We start from the raw sequence: 22912 nt of genomic DNA on the forward strand, positions 1-22912 counted from the left end.
GACAGTGATGGCACGCGGGAAGACTGAACGCGCTTATTCCCAACGGTTTATTTGTATTTTAGGTCTGTATGGAATTTTGAAAATAACTTATTTTTTAGTAATAATTCAGGAAATTACTGGCGATGATTAAAAAAAATCTTATTCATAATTTGACTTTTGTATTTTTTTCCAAAGTTATTCCCTTATGAAAAAAGCTTTTTCTCATTTATCTCCGTTCGTTTGAACTCTGAGTTCGTAAATAAAATATCACACACAAAAAAAAAATAGTTAAATAAATTAAAAAAAATTAGAAAGTGAAAGTTGATATTTTAAAAATGTAGAATGAAAAAAGCTGAAAATAGCAGGTTTATTTTTATTACTACTATTATTATTTCTGGTGTAAAATAGTTTTTCATTAAAACTGATTTATCTCTATAATTTAACATCAGTTAAATAAGTGAATGAAATAAGGACGTCCCAGTTTACCCCTCATCCTCTTTCCACTCTGACTGCGCGCCTTCTTATAAATAAAATCTAGCGTCTCCCCCCGCCGGTTCCTCGTCCTTATTGGTCAGACGGAGCCGTTACCTCACTCCGGGACCGGTGACGCAGCGTCTTCGCGTATCCTTCTCTTTTTTTCCCTTCCTCCCCTTCCTTCTTGTTCCTTTACGCGGAGAGTCTTCCAGTCCGCTCAGACAGGATAAAGAGGCGCGGAGACGCGGAGCCGGCGCAGGGGTGCGCTCGATAACTAAACACTTCCCATCCCGGTAGGAGAGCGGCGCGCAGGAACACACGCTCTCTCCATCTTCGAGCGTCTCCTTTTACTCTCTCTCTTTTCTCTCTCTCTCTCTCTCTCTCTCTCTCTGTCCCTCTTCGTCCCGCGCACACACGCAGGACCCGCGCGCACACGCGTACGTCTCAACTTGGCCGTAGTAAATTACGGCATTGATCTGAAGGGCAGTGTGGATCTGTCTCTTCTGAGCGCTCCTTTGCTCGACGGAGGGATTCGGGGAGGCGCAGAGGAGAAGTAAGTAGAAAAGCATTCGACCGGTCTGCTTTATCCACCGCAGCTCAACTTTACGCCTCAGATATTTTAGTTTGCTCCGTTTCAGGTTGTCTTCAAACGTGAGCTCAAAAAACAGATCAAAGTTCACAGGCTGGCTCTGATCCGCTGTTTTCTTATGTTTTTACCTTTTCCATCTGTTTAGTCTTTTAGTTTGGATCACCAACAGAGCGGAAGGGGTATCCAGTTTCCCTCTCAGCTGGCTTCTAGGTTAAGACCAAATGCAAAGAAATGTGTTTCTAGATGAAATGTGCGCAGTGTGTCATTATGGTGAACTTATTGTTGTTTGGAACATGACAAACGTCCCCCTGTCTCCAAGTCTCCTATGCGTAAAACTCCGGGTTCGGAGCGCACATTGACTTGTACTTTAGATTTCAGACTCTCATTTAATTTTTATGTAAAAAAAAAAAAAGTCTGTAAGTATAAAAAGTAGAGTCCCAGATTTCATTTTATTCTATTGTCAGATTTAAATGTAAAACAAAGGGTTGATAAAACCTTCAGATTAAACTTAATTCTACTCTTGTTTATTCCCTCCTTACATGTTAAAATAGTCATTACCGGCATTCTTCCAGTTCCACTTCTCATTTGCAGAGATGTTTTTCCTGCTATTTACATTCAGAGTAAAACTCAAGTTTCGGTTTTGACACCAAAACCTCACTTGCCACCCCTCTCACATCTCCTTTTCCGTCAGTCTCACCTTTAAAGCTTCCAACTTTCATCTGTGTGGAGGAGAAAATGTCTAAATGTTTCAAGTTTGAAGGAGAAACCTTCTGTTTTTCAATCAAGTGCAAAGTGTCACTTTTAGATAAATAGTTCAAATAATGCAATATGTGTATGAATGCATTTGTTTTATTCAAAAATATTTTATAGAAAATCTTTGAAGCATCCTAGTTCTGCAGAAGTGCATGCTTTATTTTGTGAGTCATTTTCCAACAATGACTGAAAAACCATTAAATCCTTTGCAAAACCCAGTGCAAACTGTGACACGGACAGCGTTGCTTGTGTGGATGTGTGAGATGGTAATAACCTGCTTCCACAGCAGTTTCAAATTTTTCTCCCTGTTTTGAGAAAAAAACAGGGGGAAAGAAACACTTTGTCATTGATGAAGCTGAACTTTGACAGATGAATCAGTGAGAGTTTCAAATATCATAGATAAAAAGGTAATTGCAGATTATAATTGTGCAATTTGAGAACTGTATAAGTTAAACATGTATCACTTAGGCTTTAAGATGCACTGGTGTTGGAAGTTTCTGCCATACAGGACAGTATGTGTCAGAGTCGAACAATATACGGCAGCCCTAACTGCTTAAAAAGGCAATAAAAAAATAAATAGCATGACTCAAGTTATGAACATATCCAAACAGTTCCAGTCTTTTATCCCCCTTCTTGTACTTTTACTTCAAATCTCAACATGAAATTTCAATCTCAAATCAGTTAAATTTATATGGAATAGTATTTGGTATTTCAATTTAAAATCTCAGCTCATTTACATGAAAGCTGATTGTCGTGAATGTTACTTTTTGTTTTGTTGTTTGGATCGTCTTCTTTTTCCTTTTTCTCCTCCCTCTTCATATTGTCGCTTACAAAAATTCAAAGTAAAATTATCTGTAGGCTAATTATTTTTTCTAATTTCATAGTGGAAAAGGATTAATGGGCTGCGTTGTGAAATTTTGCTGGCTAATGTCACTTTGGCCTGGATTCACTGCTTTACCTCCAGGGTAAATTCTATCACAATACAAGTTTTACTTAACTGAAAAATAGACCTTTTGGACTATAATGTGATTATGTGATTATAAGAATACAGAACTCCAGTAAGAAAAAGCTTCTGTTTTTATTTTCATGACTGGAACAAAGCCTTAAATTTGATTTATGTGTATATAGCCAAGATGATCAATATTTGGACATATTCTCCTGTAGGAAAAAAAAACCTTTCGTCAGTGACAACATTCACAATCCTGACTCCTCTTTGAAAAACAGAATACAAGACCAATGAATCTCAAAGAAAGGCGATTTATTAAAAGTAAATCAGAACACAATTCGGATGAAAACATTTCATTTCGTTTTCAGAGTGGGGAGAAATGCCTCTGACAGTAGGAACCTGTTGACTCCTCCCAGCTTCTTCCAAAATGCAGAAATCAAGGTTACCCCTCAATAGGAGGCAGCAGGAATGGGAAATAATTTTTGTTTCTCCAAACAGGTGTTTGAGATATTTTAAAGAGTTTCTATCGGTGGTTCTCTTGGGTTATTTTTAATAAGAGCAACAAGTTCTTTCTTCACTAATAAAAGTGACTCACCTTTGTTTTTCTGAATTTTTTCTGCCCTTTCGTCTCCTTAACACTAAACTACACATTCCAATGTGTCTTGATTCTGTTTCTTAATGACCAGGCTAATCCTCTCACTGTCCATTTGACTGTGAGACCTGTGAGACATGCCTGTTTAGCTGCCCTGCGTGATGCCTGATCATGACAGCACCACCCTCTTAACCAGACAAACCAAACGCAGACGTGTCGACATCGGGGTGAAAAGGACTGTGGGTAGCGCAACATTCCCCCGTTCCCGGGAGACCCTGCTCGAAGCCATGAACCAGTCGCACGGCCCTGATCAGGACGGAGATCTCTCCCTGGTGAGTCATGGCCATGGGGCCGCCAATGGTGACGGAGAGAAATCAAATGTCCTCAGAAAGCTGCTGAAAAGGGCCAACTCTTATGAAGACGTCATGATGCCTTTTCCTGGGGCTACAATCATCTCCCACTTATTGAAGAACAACCTGGGGAAGAATGGAGGGAGTGACTCAGGCTTTCAGGTACGAGTTGATCTGCAGATCTTAGTGAAATTTAAAAAAAAGTTCTTTACTTTAAAGTCTGAATGAAGCTGCTGTTCTTTATTGCAGGGTAGTGGAGCTCTGTCCAGTGGAGGTTCAGAGATTCAGGCCGAAGACGCCTGTAGTAACTCTTCGCGGGACAGTCCATCTGACTGTCTTTCCCCTGGTCCTCCTCTACCTCCTCCATCGTCTTCTAACTTTGGACAACCGTTGCCGCCCTCAAATCACATTTCTCACACCTCTTCTCAATCTTTATCCTCCTTTGACTTGGACCGACTGTCAGACGAGCATCTCCGTGCCAAGAGAGCCCGTGTGGAAAACATCATCCGCGGAATGAGTCACTCCCCATTTGTCCGTCCCAATGGCAGTGACCACAACCAGGAGGGCAATCGTGAGAATGAAAACGGCAGCAGCAACAGTAACGACCACAGAGGAGAGGACGTCAGTCATAACAGCAGCCACCGTGGCGATTGTCCTTCCCTCCTCAGCTCTCCTGGTTCGCGAGGTGGTATGGTTGGCATTGGCGAGGTTTACAGAGAGAATAAGAGGAAACAACGTCTCCCACAGCAGCAACACAGCTTCACCCAGCTAGTTTGTTCCAGACAGGAGCAGAGACAGGAAGAGAGAAGGCAGCTCAAACTACAACTTGAAGACATGCAGGTAACTAGATCTTTTAATGTAGATCTCCACAATTGTTTACCAAATTGTTCTGTAGTAGCATTCTTATAGCAGAATTTGAGATAACAGAAAGATCAACCTATGTGTTCTTTGTTTTTTCTTTGTTCAGAAACAACTGCGCCAACTTCAAGAGAAGTTCTACCAAATCTATGACTCTGAGACAGAGGAAGAGGAAGAAAATATAGTGAATGGAGAGGTCAACCGAAGAGGGGATAGAGAGGAGGATGGCAACCTTTCAGAGGACAGTATCCGCTCTGATGGCCTGGAGGAGAGACACAGAGACAGAGGGCGGCATAACCATGATGATCTTTCCGAGTTGGACCCGGGACTTTTCCTGGACAGAGCCCGAGCCCTCCTCCGAGAGCAAGCATTGATAGACGGAGAAATGGAAGAAGATGCTGACAGCCGAGAAGAGGAGGAAAGAAATGGAGAAAGGGTGATGAAGAGGAGAGTGGTAGCAGGAGGTGGGGGAGGAGGTGGCCGGCAGCTGGCCGAGACTCTAAAGCAGGAGCTGAACTGTGCCGTGTCACAGGTCGTTGACACCGTCGTCAAAGGCTTCTCCTCACCCAAGCAGAATGCCAGTCATCATCATGGCTGCCACAGCAGTACGCCAGCTGCACCTTCTTCTTCCTCCAACTCATCCTCATCCTGTCCACCTCCTTTTGGGCCACTGCCCCCGCTTACGCCAGATTCTCGCTTTGGTGGTGGTAATTTGTCACTCAACTTGAATGGTGAAGGCAGTCCCACCTCTAACTATCATTCCTCCAACCAGAGGCTGCATTGCTTTGGGGATGTAATTGTCCCTAGCCCTCTAGATTCGTTCGGTGGTCTGAGTAGCAGGCTTAGTGGTGTGCCAACACCCAACGATCAAACAGAGGCTCTGCCGCTGGTAGTGCGCAAGAGTGGGAGTGCAGTAGAGACCCCCAATCCTTCTCTTCCTCCACCTCCACCTCCTCATCATCCTTCCCTCCACCCATCTCCACTCACAGCTTCCCTCGGCTTTAGCCCTCCATCATTTCGCCACCCCTTTCCTCTTCCCTTCATGGGTTACCCTTTTGGGAATCCCCTAGGGTCACATGGGGCTGGAGGGGGCTACCCCTCAGGACCAAAAGACCACAGTCGGGTATCCCCCGACTCTTTGGACATAACCCGGGAAACTGTCAGTCTCAGAACCAAAATGGCATCTCTCGGTGGGGCCCACATGGGTCACCATCACCACAGGCAGAGCTCTCCAAGCCACCATGGTCCAGAGGGCCTGTCGCTGTCCCTCATCAAGTCAGAGTGTGGAGATCTGCAAGACATGGCTGACATATCTCCCTACTCAGGCAGCACTGTATCCTTACCATGTGTTACCTGAATATTGAAGGTAATGTCTAAAAACTGATATTTTAGATGGACAATATGGTTTGGATTACTCTATAAAAATTATGTTTAACAATCTTTGAAACTATTGAGAAGATTGGTCCAACTTCTCTTAGGTATGCTAAAACTTGTGAGTTTCCCAGTAAATGCCATAGTCACAATTGGGAGAAAGTTTTAAACTAAATTTCAGTGAATAAAAAATTTTATTTGAGCTTTTGAAACATGACATAAAAGACACGGGAGATACTAATTTGGAAGATGATCCACAAAATTATTGCTATAATCCTAGATATTATTATTTTAGCTCTCTTGTCCACAAGAGTCACATTTTTCATAATAGAGCGTCAGCAGGAAGCAAAGTGACAAAAAGTCTTTAATATCAATTAATCTGCATTAATTGGTTCCTGCTCTGAGCCAATTGTTTCCTCAGTGAGTGGGGAGGATGAAAAGAGCGCACCGGGTCTTGCAAGAAGGGGAAGATTAAACAGGTCGCACACTGCTCTCTCAAGCTCTTTTAAGTCTGTGCAGCAGGTTGTGTTGTTTAAAGGTACAGAGTGAGCTCCCTCTTGAACACGCGGACACACACACATAAACACGTACATACTGTTTGCACTGCCTGAGACACTCGGGTGCAGTTAGGTTCTCTTTCATCACAAAGACTTTGTACATGAATGCTCAAAGCAAATCATATTTCACTTTGTCTGAGTGCATCTATGTGAGGTAAGACTTTGTTCACAGGTGCTCAAAGCTAATCATATTTCAAAGAGCATGTTGGAGGAGCAGGCAAATGTTTGGCTTTATTGATGGCAGCTTTCTAAATTTGAGCATATTAGTGTTGTGAGCAACAAGGAGAAGTGTAATATCTAAAAGCTGCACAGTTTCCTTTTCATCGTTTTTAGCTCCATCTCCTCCCTGCTACCGTTTTGGAGCCCACCCACTCACTTTCATTTGTTGGCCCTTCGTTCTTAGTTACCTGGCAGCTGTGTGTGCTTAACGTGCACACGCATGCATGTAGGAACACACACCTCGCCTTTCATGGCGCGTGCATGTCGACAGGTGTTTGCAGGTAGCTGTTTATCTTTGCGTTCCTAACCTTTCATATGGAGAGGGCTTCTCCCGGCCATCTCACTTTGACTCACACAAGAGAGCAAACAGGCACATGTGCACAGACGTGCACGTTTGAACAACAAAGTAAAAAGAAAAAAATAAGACTTTGAACTCGGCAAATGGGTACTCCTTGCAGCTGTGATGGGGATTCGATCACAGTGTCGCCTTCAAAGCTGATTTAGATGTTGCTTTTATTGAAAAACAAGAAATATTTGACACGCCTCTTGATCCTCTTGAGCTGTTTCATACCAGGATGCCCCCCATTGTTATACAAAAACAAATCTTTGAAATAGATTATTAATTCAAACACACTGACTGGGCTTTAAAAAGATTTTTTCTGGTAAAATTTATCATCTTGTCCTTTATCAAACAACAAATTTCGTCACAACATAAAGAATAGAACAGATTTTAAAAGATGTATTTATAATAATTGGGAAAATAATTAGGAGCTCTGATTTTTAAATTAGCTAAATTTGCTGGTGCCTATCTCCAGCTAACGTTCCGGGCGAGAGGCGGGGTCACCCTGGACAGGTCGCCAGTCTGTCGCAGGGCAACACAGAGACACACAGGACAAACAACCATGCACACACACACTCACACCTAGGGGCAATTTGGAGAGGCCAATTAACCTGACAGTCATGTTTTTGGACTGTGGGAGGAAACCAGAGTATCCGGAGAAAACCCACCCATATTCATATATATATATATATATATATATATATATATATATATATATATATATATATATATATATATATTCTTTTACTTGGTTGTTAATTGGTAATTATTTTTATAATTCAGAGTAAATATTGTGCAAAAAAGCTGATTTTTAAAAATATTTTTAACTAAGTGTTGTTGAAACCTGCATTAATCAAAGTAATGCTGTTATATCTATCTCATTTGCATCAACAATAAAGACAAATTATCTATTTATAAAACTAATAAAGTGAGCACTCTTCAACAAAAGAATGCCGTTTTGTGAAACTATGGCTGTTCCTGAGTCGAACTCAAATGAAACTGCACAAAACCTATGACTCCTTTAGATTAGAAAAAATTTGGTGTAGTTTTTGAGATAAATCTTGTTTCCAAAGCAACGACTATGAAAGCAGTGTATGTGTCCATTAAATTTGTGTTAAGGTGAACACAATGAAAATTGATTTAAATCATAATTTTGAACCTGAGAAAGTCACACATGAAACATCCAAAACTGCTAATTTTAAAATTGTATAAATTATCAGCCATACAATGTATACGGCCATATAATATACACATATTATATGTGTACACATTGTGTACACATATAATATAATATAATATAATATAATATAATATAATATAATATAATATAATATAATATAATATAATATAATATATAAGTTGTTACTGGTCTTTGCGATTTCTTTGCTGCATTTTGCAATGATCATCCTTCACCTGAAAGTCTGTCTCTTGCGGTGAACACACTCAGGTCTGTGTATCTTTAATCCTTTGTACTGAGCTGAGCAGATGTCCTCCATTCATTTATGAATTTATCCCTCCACCCTCCCTCTTTGCCTCTCAATCCAGCTCTTCCATTTACACACACGCACACACACGCACACACACACGCACACACACACACACACACACACACACACACACACACACACACACACACACGCGCACACACACACACACACACGCACACGCACACACGCACACACACACACACACACACACACACACACCTGGTAACAAGGTCAAGTTACTTCTGGTATAGTGAGCTCTGCACAACACTCACAGGCTCTTTGACAGATATGCATTAGGCTAAACACAAACCAATTGGAAGACGGGAGCAAATTGGGAGAAAGAGGAATGGAAGGAAAAAGAACATGTTATGTTTATTCACAAACTCCCTTTAGCTACTATTACACCAAAAAAAAAAAATCTTACTTACTCTTTATTCATTACATTATCTCACAGTTGTTTACTCTGAGTCTCATTTTGTTTGTTTGTGTCCCAAAAGAAAAAGAACACAAACATCAAAAACCTGGACAAAATGTACCGAATAAGCACATGGTGGCAGGTTGGTATGAATGTTAACAATGAGATTGGTGTTTTTTGTCCCGTGCCCCATGCCTGATGAATCCAATGCTAAATGAATGATGGATCACGTTGAGACTCACTTTTGGTTTAACATGGCTGCTGCATCACGGCACTTTCCAGAAGCTGCTTATTTATGGTTTGGAACATTGACTGGGATTTTTTTTTGTTTTTTTTTTTTGGGAATGGCAAATCTCTTAAAGATAAGAAGCACCAGATGATTATGTTTTCATATTTTATTCTGTCAACAGATTTCTCCTTTTCCTGTTTTTTTCCCCCACCAAATAGTTGATGCCAACTGCACATGTCCCGTGAGGTTTTCCTTGTGTGTGTTTGTGTGTGCGTGTGCCTGCATGCACGTGTGTGCGTGTTTCTGTGTGCTAATTGACCTTGCAGGGGGTTCCATTGATTGCCTCATCTTCTCTGATAGATTATAGGCCTTTTAATGTGGTGGGGAAATGGCAGCATGGTGGGGCACAGCTGTTGCCACCACACACACACGCACGCATACACCCCTGCACGCTACCACACACACACACACGCACACCCACACCCACACACACACACACACACACCTATACAGGTCCCGGTGAATTGTAAGGACAATTTTTCCGAACCAGTCACAGTGGTGAATTATGGGAGCACCCCTTTCCACTTGCTCTACAGACCGGCTGAATGTGTCAAAAAATCTTTAATGAGCCACTCAACAAAGATCTCAGTTAAAATTGTGTTTACACACTACACAACTCTAAATATAATGACCTGACTTTATGCAACATTAACAGGACATCGGTAATTAGATAAATAAGCCACACCCCCTGCATAACAATACATTATAAGTACCAATGAGAATTGCAAGGACATTTAAAATAAGACTTCAAAGAATGTCACTAAAACATACTAAAGTACCCAAATGAGCATCAAATGGATTAATTCACACCCTGCAATAATGGTAGTGTTCATTTGTCATGAACACAGGCACGGACTACAAAAATCTCAGTCAAAATATGAAAAAATAATGATCAAATAGAAATATGGTCAGCAATATAGTGCTTGTTCATTACCTATAGGGTAATGTTTAGACCTATACAAATTAAAATGTATTATGGAATAAACAAACGACATTGTCTTTTGCAATTTTTATTTTTTGGAGCAAACCAAAACACAGGATCCTATCAAGCTTAGTTTTTCAAAACAGTTTGACTTTAGTCAATAATGAAGTTAAACCCAAGTTCTTCTAGATACCACACAATACACATGACCCAAACAAAACAAAAATCTTACTTAAACAGATTGAGAAGCAAACAAATCTCTCTTTGAAGCAGGTTTTAAGAATACTATTCTACTCAAATATTAATCCTGAAGCCCTTTCAAATTAAGGTACAATGCTCTACAAAGCATTGTGCCTCATTTCAACTAAAGGTGAAGCCCAACTTAACAAAAGAAAACAAAAAATTAATTGTGATACCTTTAAGAAAACATATTACTAGAACAATTTTGCCTTTTTCAACAACCTGAAAATCAATTCTCTGAATTACTTTGAAAATGATTAAGAGTTCAAGTTTTGTTGAGTCTCTTCAACATCCATCTTGGACCAACTTAGAAATCAGAGCACATTATAGAAAACTACTCCAAAAATAAACAAGCAAACAAAACGAAAAAAAGGTAAAGGTTAAAAACAAAATGCCTTTTCCTTTAAATGTTACTTTTAATAGTACATACTTTCTAATACAATGAGCCGTTTATACTCACCTAAGAGTTGAACTTCTGGGTTTTTATTTTTTAAAACAACAGAATGCTTGAAAGTTCTTAAGATTTTGTTTAGAACATCTTGGCTCAAGATTTATCTGACATTTTTACTTTTTCTTTTGGACACACCATAATTTCTAACAAAGTCTCATGTTCTGAATTGAGCGGTTTATTAAAGCAGGATGTTCTGTCTGTTGACACTGTTGAATTTCAACAAAACTTGCCAGCTTCCCAGTGTCAATGTATTTCTGAAAATATTTCAACACTGCTGCAATTTCTGTAGGAGACCAGGGACGTTTTAGATTTCTCTGAGGATGGTCCTTTTCAGGATAATCTACAAACAAGAGAGACAATTTTACTTTTTAAAATATAAATCATATGTAGGAGTCTGTTACTGAACACTATTGAGTAACACTGTATATAGAGCTATGGGAAAGCTAGATAAGTTGTTTGGCAATAGCATTTTAAGCAAGGTGCTAGTGATTGCCAACAATATTACTCTTCGGGTCAGCTATACACAGTCCGCATTATGCTGTCCCCTGACAGGAAGAAGCATTGCTGGGACTGTGTCTACACTTTCAAAAACCCATGTCCACTAAAATACCTGTCATACAAATTACAAAGATTTCAAAGTCAGACAGGTGTTCACCTGTGGTTCAAGAGACGAGGATAGTGATCCCATTGGTTCTTCACCGACAGTTTTGTTAGGATGAGCAGAAAACTGTGGAGAAGACAGCAAACGAGTCATTAAGATTAATATAATATTCACTTCAAGTTAGAACACTATAGAGAGACACTGTATAAAGAGCTAATGTAAAGCTAGGCAAGTTGTTTGGCAATAGTATTTTAAGCAAGGTCCTATTGATTGACAACAATATTACTCTATGGGTCATCTATACACAGTCCTCATAATGTTGTCCCCTGACAGGAATAAACATTGCTGGGACTGTGTCTACACTCTCAAAAACCCATGTCCACTAAAATACCTGTCAGACAAATTACAAAGATTTCCAAGTTGGACAGCTGTTCAACTGTGGTTCAAGAGATGAGGACAGTGATCCCATCGGATCATCACCTACAGTTTTGTCAGGGTGAGCAGAAACCTGTGGAAAAGACAGCAAACGAGTCATCAAGATTCATTTAAAATTAACACCAAGGTAGAACACTATTGAGTAACACTGTATATAGAGCTATGGGAAAGCTAGATAAGTTGTTTGGCAATAGCATTTTAAGCAAGGGGCTAGTGATTGCCAACAATATTACTCTTCGGGTCAGCTATACACAGTCCTCATTACGCTGTCCCCTGACAGGAACAAGCATTGCTGGGACTGTGTCTACACTTTCAAAAACCCATGTCCACTAAAATACCTGTCAGACAAATTACAAAGATTTCCAAGTCAGACAGCTGTTCACCTGTGGTTAAAGAGACAAGGATAGTGATCCCATTGGTTCTTCACCGACAGTTTTGTTAGGATGAGCAGAAACCTGTGGAGAAGACAGCAAACGAGTCATTAAGATTAATATAATATTGACTTCAAGTTAGAACACTATAGAGAGACACTGTATAAAGAGCTAATGTAAAGCTAGGCAAGTTGTTTGGCAATAGTATTTTAAGCAAGGTCCTATTGATTGACAACAATATTACTCTATGGGTCATCTATACACAGTCCTCATAATGTTGTCCCCTGACAGGAATAAACATTGCTGGGACTGTGTCTACACTCTCAAAAACCCATGTCCACTAAAATACCTGTCAGACAAATTACAAAGATTTCCAAGTCGGACAGCTGTTCACCTGTGGTTCAAGAGATGAGGACAGTGATGCCATCGGATCATCACCTACAGTTTTGTCAGGGTGAGCAGAAACCTGTGGAAAAGACAGCAAACGAGTCATCAAGATTCATTTAAAAATAACACCAAGGTAGAACACTATTGAGTAACACTGTATATAGAGCTATGGGAAAGCTAGATAAGTTGTTTGGCAATAGCATTTTAAGCCAGGTGCTAGTGATTGCCAACAATATTACTCTTCGGGTCAGCTATACACAGTCCTCATAATGCTGTCCCCTGACAGGAACAAGCATTGCTGGGACTGTGTCTACTCTCTCAAAAATCCATGTCCACTAAAATACCTGTCAGACAAATTACAAAGATTTCCAAGTCAGACAGCTGTTCACCTGTGGTTCAAGAGACAAGGATAGTGATCCCATTGGTTCTTCACCGACAGTTTTGTTAGGATGAGCAGAAACCTGTGGAGAAGACAGCAAACGAGTCATTCAGATTAGACTTCAAGTTAGAAAACTATAGAGAGACACTGTATGAAGAGCTAATGTAAAGCTAGGCAAGTTGTTTGGCAATAGTATTTTAAGCAAGGTCCTATTGATTGACAACAATATTACTCTATGGGTCATCTATACACAGTCCTCATTATGCTGTCCCCTGACAGGAATAAACATTACTGGGACTGTGTCTACTCTCTCTAAAACCCATGTCCACTAAAATACCTGTCAGACAAATTACAAAGATTTCCAAGTCGGACAGCTGTTCACCTGTGGTTCATGAAACAAGGATAGTGATCCCATCGGTTGTTCATCTACAGTTTTGTCAGGGTGAGCAGAAAACTGTGGAGAAGACAGCAAACGAGTCATTAAGATTCATTTAAAATTAACACCAAGGTAGAACACTATTGAAAAACACTGTCAATAGAGCTATGGAAAGCTAGGAAAGTTGTTTGGCAATAGTATTTTAAGCAAGGTCCTAGTGATTGCCAACAATATTACTCTATGGGTCATCTATACACAGTCCTCATAATGCTGTCCCTTGACAGGAAGAAGCATTGCTGGGACTGTGTCTACTCTCTCTAAAACCCATGTCCACTAAAATACCTGTCAGACAAATTACAAAGATTTCCAAGTCGGACAGCTGTTCACCTGTGGTTCAAGAGATGAGGACAGTGATCCCATTGGTTCATCACCTACAGTTCTGTCAGGGTGAGCAGAAACCTGTGGAGAAGACAGCAATTGAGTCATTAAGATTAATTTAATATTGACTTCACGATAGAACACTATAGAGAGGCACTGTATAAAGAGCTATGGTAAAGCTAGATAAGTTGTTTGGCAATAGAATTTTAAGCAAGGTCCTAGTGATTGCCAACAATATTACTCTATGGGTCATCTATACACAGTCCTCATAATGCTGTCCCTTCACAGGAACAAGCATTGCTGGGACTGTGTCTACACTCTCAAAAACCCATGTCCACTAAAATACCTGTCAGACAAATTACAAATATTTTCAAGTCGGACAGCTGTTCACCTGTAGTTCAAGAGATGAGGACAGTGATCCCATCGGTTCATCACCTACAGTTCTGTCAGCTTGAGCAGAAAACTGTGGAGAAGACAGGAAACGAGTCATTAAGATTAATTTAAAATTAACACCTGGGTAGAACACTATTGAGTAACACTGGCAATAGAGCTATGGAAAACTAGGAAAGTTGTTTGGCAATAGTATTTTAAGCAAGGTCCTAGTGATTGCCAACAATATTACTCTTCGGGTCATCTATACACAGTCCTCATAATGCTCTCCCCTGAAAGGATTAAGCATTGCTGGGACTGTGTCTACTCTCTCAGAAACACATGTCCACTAAAATGCCTGTCAGAAAATTTACAAAGATTTCCAAGTCGGACAGCTGTTCACCTGTGGTTCAAGAGGCGAGGATAGTGATCCCAACGTTTCTTCACCTACAGTTTTGTCAGGATGAGCAGAAACCTGTGGAGAAGACAGCAAACGAGTCATTAAGATTAATTTAATATTGACTTCAAGTTACAACACTATAGAAAGAGGTATGGTAAAGCTAGGCAATTTGTTTGGCAATAGTATTTTAAGCATGGTCCTAGTGATTGCCAACAATATTACTCTTCGGGTCAGCTATACACAGTCCTCATAATGCTGTCCCCTGAAAGGAATAAGCATTGCTGGGACTGTGTCTACACTCTCAAAAACCCATGTGTACTAAAATACCTGTCAGACAAATTACAAAGATTTCCAAGTCGGACAGCTGTTCACCTGTGGTTCAAGAGATGAGGACAGTGATCCCATTGGTTCATCACCTACAGTTCTGTCAGGGTGAGCAGAAACATGTGGAGAAGACAGCAATTGAGTCATTAAGATTAATTTAATATTGACTTCACGTTAGAACACTATAGAGAGACAATGTATAAAGATCTATGGTAAAGCTAGGAAAGTTGTTTGGCAATAGTATTTTAAGCAAGGTCCTATTGATTGCCAACAATATTACTCTTCGGGTCATCTATACACAGTCCTCATAATGCTGTCCCTTGACAGGAACAAGCATTGCTGGGACTGTGTCTACACTCTCAAAAACCCCATGTCTACTAAAATACCTGTCAGACAAATTACAAAGATTTCCAAGTCGGACAGCTGTTCACCTGTGGTTCAAGAGATGAGGACAGTGATCCCATCGGATCATCACCTACAGTTCTGTCAGGGTGAGCAGAAACCTGTGGAAAAGACAGCAAACGGGTTATTAAGATTCATTTAAAATTAACACCAAGGTAGAACACTATCGAATAACACTGTCAATAGAGCTATGGAAAGCTAGGAAAGTTGTTTGGCAATAATATTTTAAGCAAGGTCCTAGTGATTGCCAACAATATTACTCTATGTGTCATCTATACACAGTCCTCATAATGCTGTCCCTTGACAGGAACAAGCATTGCTGGGACTGTGTCTACTCTCTCAGAAACACATGTCCATTAAAATGCCTGTCAGAAAATTTTCAAAGATTTCCAAGTCGGACAGCTGTTCACCTGTGGTTCAAGAGATGAGGATAGTGATCCCATCGGTTCATCACCTACAGTTCTGTCAGGGTGAGCCAAAACCTGTGGAGAAGACAGCAATTGAGTCATTAAGATTAATTTAATATTGTCTTTACGTTAGAACACTATAGAGAGACAATGTATAAAGATCTATGGTAAAGCTAGGAAAGTTGTTTGGCAATAGTATTTTAAGCAAGGTCCTAGTGATTGCCAACAATATTACTCTTCGGGTCATCTATACACAGTCCTCATAATGCTGTCCCTTGACAGGAACAAGCATTGCTGGGACTGTGTCTACACTCTCAAAAACCCCATGTCTACTAAAATACCTGTCAGACAAATTACAAAGATTTCCAAGTCGGACAGCTGTTCACCTGTGGTTCAAGAGATGAGGACAGTGATCCCATCGGATCATCACCTACAGTTCTGTCAGGGTGAGCAGAAACCTGTGGAAAAGACAGCAAACGACTTATTAAGATTCATTTAAAATTAACACCAAGGTAGAACACTATCGAATAACACTGTCAATAGAGCTATGGAAAGCTAGGAAAGTTGTTTGGCAATAATATTTTAAGCAAGGTCCTAGTGATTGCCAACAATATTACTCTTCGGGTCATCTATACACAGTCCTCATAATGCTGTCTCTTGACAGGAACAAGCATTGCTGGGACTGTGTCTACTCTCTCAGAAACACATGTCCATTAAAATGCCTGTTAGAAAATTTACAAAGATTTCCAAGTCGGACAGCTGTTCACCTGTGGTTCAAGAGATGAGGATAGTGATCCCATCGGTTCATCACCTACAGTTCTGTCAGGGTGAGCCAAAACCTGTGGAGAAGACAGCAATTGAGTCATTAAGATTAATTTAATATTGTCTTTACGTTAGAACACTATAGAGAGAAACTGTATAAAGAGCTATGGTAAAGCTAGGAAAGTTGTTTGGCAATAGTATTTTAAGCATGGTCCTAGTGATTGCCAACAATATTACTCTTCGGGTCATCTATACACAGTCCTCATAATGCTGTGCCCTGACAGGAATAAGCATTTTTGGGACTGTGTCTACTCTCTCAAAAACCCATGTCCACTAAAATACCTGTCAGATAAATTACAAATATTTCCAAGTCAGACAGCTGTTCACCTGTGTTTCAAGAGATAAGGACAGTGATCCCATCGGTTCTTCACCTGCAGTTTTGTCACAGTGAGCAGAAACCTGTGGAGAAGACACCAAACGAATCATTAAGTTTCATTTAATATTAACTTCAAGATAGATTAACACTATATACAGAGCTAAGGCAATGCTAGGTAATCCAATTGGCCAAAGTATTTTTAGCAAGGCCCTCGTGATAGAAAACAATATTACTCTTCGGGTTATCTATGCACAGTCTTAGGAATTCTGTGCCTTGTCAGGAATAACCATTGCTGGGACTGTGTCAAACACACACCTTAGGAGTAGACGGCAAACAGTTCAATGAATAAGGAAAATAAAGAATAAATAGCTCCAAAAGTGTTCTTAAAACAATCGTGGAAATTAACATAGGACTGCACTTCTCTTAACCTCAGTTGCAGCTGGTTTCATATTTTCATATTTGTTTAACTTACCCAACAAAATAGCCTACAAAATATTTTGAAAGCACTAGTTAATAAGGAAAACATCAAAAAGGTTTAAATCACACCATGTGAAACTGTTGAATGATCTGGCTATTTAAACTTTCTTATGAAAAAACTTCTGGTAATATTTATTTATTTATTTTTACATTAACTGCACCATAAATTGCAAAAAAGAGATATGGATTATGAGCTATGCACTGTGAATTATTGTGTTCTATAATGAAATTATTCTTGAACATATATAAAATGAATATGTAAAACAGTAAACAAGGTTAGCTGCACATGCTAACATCATAACTGAAGTGAGCAGCCATTAGCCCATGTTGCCATTTTTGTTTCTAGTTGGCATTGACTCAATTTTAAGACAAATGTAACATTCTAATTCCTGTTTTTAAATGGTCATTCCATTTAACACATGGCGTGTTTAAACCTTGTTCTAAGTGGTCACCTGTTCTCAACACAAGCTAGCTTTTGCTCATTAGCGGTGCCTTAATTAGGAAGTGCTGCATGAAAATATATGTTGGTCACATTGCAAATATCAGTAAAACTTTGCCAACCTTGCTTGTGTTCAAATTACTTTAAGAAAGACTTACCTACATACTTCTCCACATCCGTCCAAGTTGCAGCGCAGAATTGTTCATTCCTCACAGAGAGCGCAACATCAGTCTTGGGAGGAAAATGACAGAGGGGGAGGGGTTAAAGCTCCACCCCTTTTCCTCTCTCCAATTAGGTGTTCTTTGATGAACAAATCATTCACTAGGTTTTGTGATAGATTTATTATTTATCCACTACCGTAGACCTTTATGAAAGTGATTTCCAAAATTATTACAGGTATCATTTCCATAGTGACCAAAGTTATATAGTATGTGCAATTGTGTATATCAGGGGTATTCAATTCATGATATCTTAGCAATATTTCATAATGCCAAGGTCTGAAGAGAAAAATAAAATATATACAACTTAAAATTTAGTAGCTGGGCAGTTTTTTCAGTGTCTGTATGCCTTGATTTGCTTTTCAAATTGAATGGATTCTGTCATATTCAAGTACTTTTTGACAATATTTATTGTCATGAAACAGGGAGCTGAATATGTATGTCTGATTTCTCATGTTTGATGTTCTCTCATTCACTGAGTAAAAGTAGGATGTCAAGTCAAAAGAAGAACCTAAGTAAAACAAGAAAACTGCATGTTCACAAGTGAATGACCTCAGAAAAAACTAATAGAAGAAAGCTTGATTTATATTTTGTTTACCATCTGGACTTAAACTATTTAAAAATGAACATATTTTATAACTGAACATTTTTAGACTTAGATCACTTATTTTGCTTTCAGTGACAGAAGTGAGTGCTTGCTTGTCATGCCAGAATTTTAACCTGTGCTAGAATGATGTCAGAACCAGTCTCATGCATGTGTGGATGTGCTCATTGGTGAGCCAGGAACAATATTTGGTTTTTATAATATTCATTGTGGAGAAAGCTGGCTCACAGTTGTGTGTGGAACCAAATATAATTAAGATTTGCAGGGCTACTTACCTCAGAGCTGTGAAAGCTTTGAGAATAGTAGCCCTTTGGAGCCAGAACGTGTAAGGATCAGTCCTTACAGATTGTTCCTTCAGGGATAAATCTGCTTAGATTGTAAAAGCTGTGCCAGTAAATCAGACAGTGCTCAACAAGATTTTAGGTTGCTATTTTGTTTTGGTTCAGTTTTGGGTTTGCATAAGACATAATTTTAGTCTAGATGCAGACCAGGGTCCGCCTATTAGTGACCTCTGGTGTATATCTTGATCTCATTGGGTCTTTATTCAATTAAATTTAAAAATAGTTTGCTTATTCAAAAAGGAAATTAAATGTTGATGTAACTAATTAAGGAGTTATGATAGATTGTGGCCAAGAAAGATCTCCTGTAGCAGTCTGTTTTACAACCAATCTGAAGAAACGTCTGGCTGAAGAGATTCGGATTTGAAATAATGGGATGGTCAGCATTGTCTAAAACATTTTTTTGATTTTATGCAAAATCCCTTTGTGGATAATCATCTTCAGTCATCCCCAGCCACAGCCTCTTGTCCATCTCTGATACATCCCCCAACTGCAGAGTCATTCGAGTAGTTTCATAGGTGACAGAAGTCAGACTTATGCTGGAAGCATGACGTGTACTGAGTGAAAAGGAATGGTGAGAGTACAGTGCCCTGTGGAGCTCCTGTGTTGCTGACCACCTGGTTAGACACACAGTCCTTCAGTCTCACAAACTGTGGTCTGTTTGTGAGGTAGTCATAGATCCAGTTGATTGTTGGGGGCTCCATCTGTGTCTTCTGGAGTTTCTCACAGAGCAGATCAGGCTGAATTGTGTTAAATGCACTTGAGAAATCAAAGAACATGATCATCAAAGTGCTGCCTGCTTTGTCCAGATGACAGTGGGTTTGATAAAGCAGGTGTATGATGGCATCATCAATTCCAACTCCATGGCAATAAGCAGGTAAGACAGACTATTTCAAGATGAACCTCTCAACCTTGCACACCTGCTCAGGCTTCTTCCCCACCAGAGAGGTGACATTCCACATCCCAAGAGCCAGCTTCTGTAGCCAGGGGTCAGATTCTTGGTTCTCCTCTATCAAAAGAGGAACATTGGTTACCTTCCTGACTAAGGCCCTTATCTCCTGATCACTCAATTTAGACAACCAACAAGCTCTATAGAGAGCCCTAGTTGTTCCAAACTGATTCCATTTATGAATGAAGGAGGCCACTGAGCTCATTGGGGACTTCAAAGCAACATAATTTTTAATATCCTTCCCCAGATGTTTGCCTCAAAACAATGCTGTCTCTGAGGTCTACAGACAATGTATTTGATTTCATGCTTGGTGTTTGCATACAAACATTGTCCATTTTGGGACTTTATAAAGACAGGTGTGTGCCTTTCCAGATCTAATCAAATTAACAGAATTCATTACAAGTGGACTCTATTTAAGTTGTAGAACTTAATCTCTGCAATTATCAGTAAAAATAGCTCTATTTTGAGCTTCATGATGAAGGCTGTGAATACTTATGTATTTAAATGTAATTTGTTAGTAATTCTGTTTTTAGTTAGTTTGCAAAAATCACACACTTTTTCACACATCGTGTCATAATAGGACATTTGTGTTATCAATCTTGAGGAAAGGGATTAATACAATTTGGAAAAAAGTTATAACAACCAAACATGAAAAAAGTGAAACGTTGTGAATACTTTCCAGATTCACTGTATATATGGATAAAAAGGTGTTATCCAGAAATGTTCACACAACCTCTGACAAGTCTAAGTCTCTTCTTAGTAAAATTAAAATTTTCTCATCAAATCTCCAACCTCTAGTGAGTTGCATCACTGTAGATTAGGATTTAGTTGGGTAAGGTTTGTCCCTACACCTAAACAATTACATTTGCATGTGATAATTATCTTCCAATCTCCCAATATTTATTAACAGCTACCTTTTAATCATTCAACATTTAATTTACATTTAATTACTATGCAAAAATATGCTATGGTCAGTAATACCATATTATTAGGCCACTGACATTTTTAGTCTCGATATTATTAATCCTCTTACATCCTTCAGTATACTATAAAACCATAGATTAAAGATTAACTTTGCTGAAATGAATCACCCAACAGCAAGCTACAGATTTAGTACCTCTAAAATAATCAGTGTTTTAATTTAGCCAGATTTGCATTCAATAAAGTAGCATATTTTAAGGAGAATTGTTATCTAACACACATTTTCCCCACAAAAACCTTCATTACAGGGACTCCCATGTGCTAGCCAATCAGCGTGTCTAAAAAAATACACATGTGTGAATTATTCATGAGCAAGTGCAATACCCAAAGTTACCACCCGGGGCGCCATATCGATACACAGGTTATACACAAATGTCATGTAAATGTGAATTATTGGGACTTTGCCTGATTTTTGGAATTTAACCCTTTGGCATCCATTAAAACCCCCTCCAATCATTTTTACGTTGCAAGAATTATGAGGACATCGGCACTGTCCCACTAATTCAAAATGTCCCGTTAGTGTTGCGTGTATACAGGCGAAATGTCCTGTTAATTCACCTGTGCCAACACACACCCACGCACACACACACACGCACACACACACACACACTAACACTGAACACACAAGCGCTCGCCGCCCCTGAATCCAAGGCCCTCATAATTATTATTTTTGTCGCCGAGTCTGTGGGATGAAGGGATCTATGGGATTTGATCAGAAGCCAGCAGGTGCTTGTGTTTGCTTTGGGTGTAAATTACTATATTCTTTGCAAGACCAGGCCCACTTTGTTTATATGTTCCATTTAGCCCTAAGTGGGACATAAAGTAAAAAAAAAAAAATTATATCTAGTACGTGGAAGTATATATTTTGGTCTTTGCATTCGCAAATTTATTCAAAGATTCAAAAACCATCAATGCAAGTGTTCTTTTAGGAGACTCGCGTTCTTCCAAAACTGACAAATCTCTTTACTTCATCTACTTTTAATGTTTTGGGTGGAAAGCATTTTATCCTCACTGTTGCGGTTTTTAGAAAACTGTCTGCCAAGTGACAATTTGTACCAGCTACACACTACCATGTTTTTATGTCATTGTTCTTCTTGATCATTACGTTAGCTAAAATTTATTTTCTTGTACATTCCAGATAGATTCTGTAGTAACAATTGCAAATAAAAATAAAAATGTCACCTGCTAGCCACAAACTAGCTTGATGCAGGTAGTGGATGTTTCCTATATGGGGATTGAGGATGTGCAGTTGTGAAACACCAACCCCATTGTGCAGTAACAGCACTGAGCTGCGTAATTTGTAATGTTTTTTCTTTCTTTCTTTCTTGCTTTGAAAATTTATGTTCCTCACCATCTCGCTCCATTGCTGCTAATAGTACTGAGCATACGTCATAGCTTGTTGAACAGTCATCCAGGTAAGAACACTGTTCTAAAATTTGCCTCAAAGAATTTTAAAAATCGAGGTTCTCGAATTGTTACATCTTCAAGTAAATTTCTATAGTTTCCGCATAGACTACTGTATGTTAAGCAAAAAGAGATTACAACTAAGATAAGATCGGTGTGATCAGATTGGTGTAATAATTAGAAAAATATTCAAGCCTATCATAAGTGACATTTGAGCAAATAAACAACATATGCAAAATGATTGTAGTTTGATAGATTGTTTTGAATATGTCCATCCAGAAAACTAGAAACTAAAAATGCATTGAAATGTGTGATAATTTCTACATAAACAGTATGTAAAATTTGAAATTAAATAGATTCTGAAATTTTCTAGCTAGCTATCAACTGCTTGCTTAAAAGAGAAAAAACTAGCAAGTAGTGTGCTTTTTAAAATAATTTTCAGTAAATTTTCTACTTTATTGTAATCATTTTGACATAAAATACATAGAAAAAAAACAAATTACAGGAATTTGTCATGTAGTTGTGGAAGTTTTTCAAATTCTCTATATAGCTTTTTTTATTAAGAAAAGCTGCTTCATCAGTAATTATGCTTTGCATTGAACTTTAGTAAATAGTGATGTAATAATGATAGGCTATTCCAAAAAAATAACTTTTATTTTCACTTCACTTCACTTCACTTCACTTCACTTTCATTTCTTGATGG

General features: G+C 39.0%; 1 protein-coding gene across 2 annotated transcripts in view; it reads left to right on the plus strand.

Annotated features, from left to right (window-relative positions):
- The first annotated feature begins 357 nt into the window (after positions 1-357).
- The window catches only part of prox1a (prospero homeobox 1a), a 58373-nt gene continuing 35818 nt past the window's right edge, over positions 358-22912 (plus strand). The window contains exons 1-5 of one of the 2 annotated variants that reach the window (XM_017310024.2): positions 358-746; positions 874-1006; positions 3428-3845; positions 3933-4523; positions 4651-5874. In XM_017310024.2, coding sequence (XP_017165513.1) covers positions 3495-3845; positions 3933-4523; positions 4651-5874 — 2166 coding nt within the window. In that variant the 5' untranslated portion in view covers positions 358-746; positions 874-1006; positions 3428-3494. Of the gene's footprint in view, positions 1007-3427; positions 3846-3932; positions 4524-4650; positions 5875-22912 lie in introns of both variants that reach the window. The other variant, XM_008423341.3, reaches the window with a different exon arrangement.

Source organism: Poecilia reticulata, chromosome 2 (genome assembly GCF_904066995.2).
Source record: "Poecilia reticulata chromosome 2, P_reticulata-male-v2, whole genome shotgun sequence".
NCBI lineage: Eukaryota > Metazoa > Chordata > Actinopteri > Cyprinodontiformes > Poeciliidae > Poecilia > Poecilia reticulata.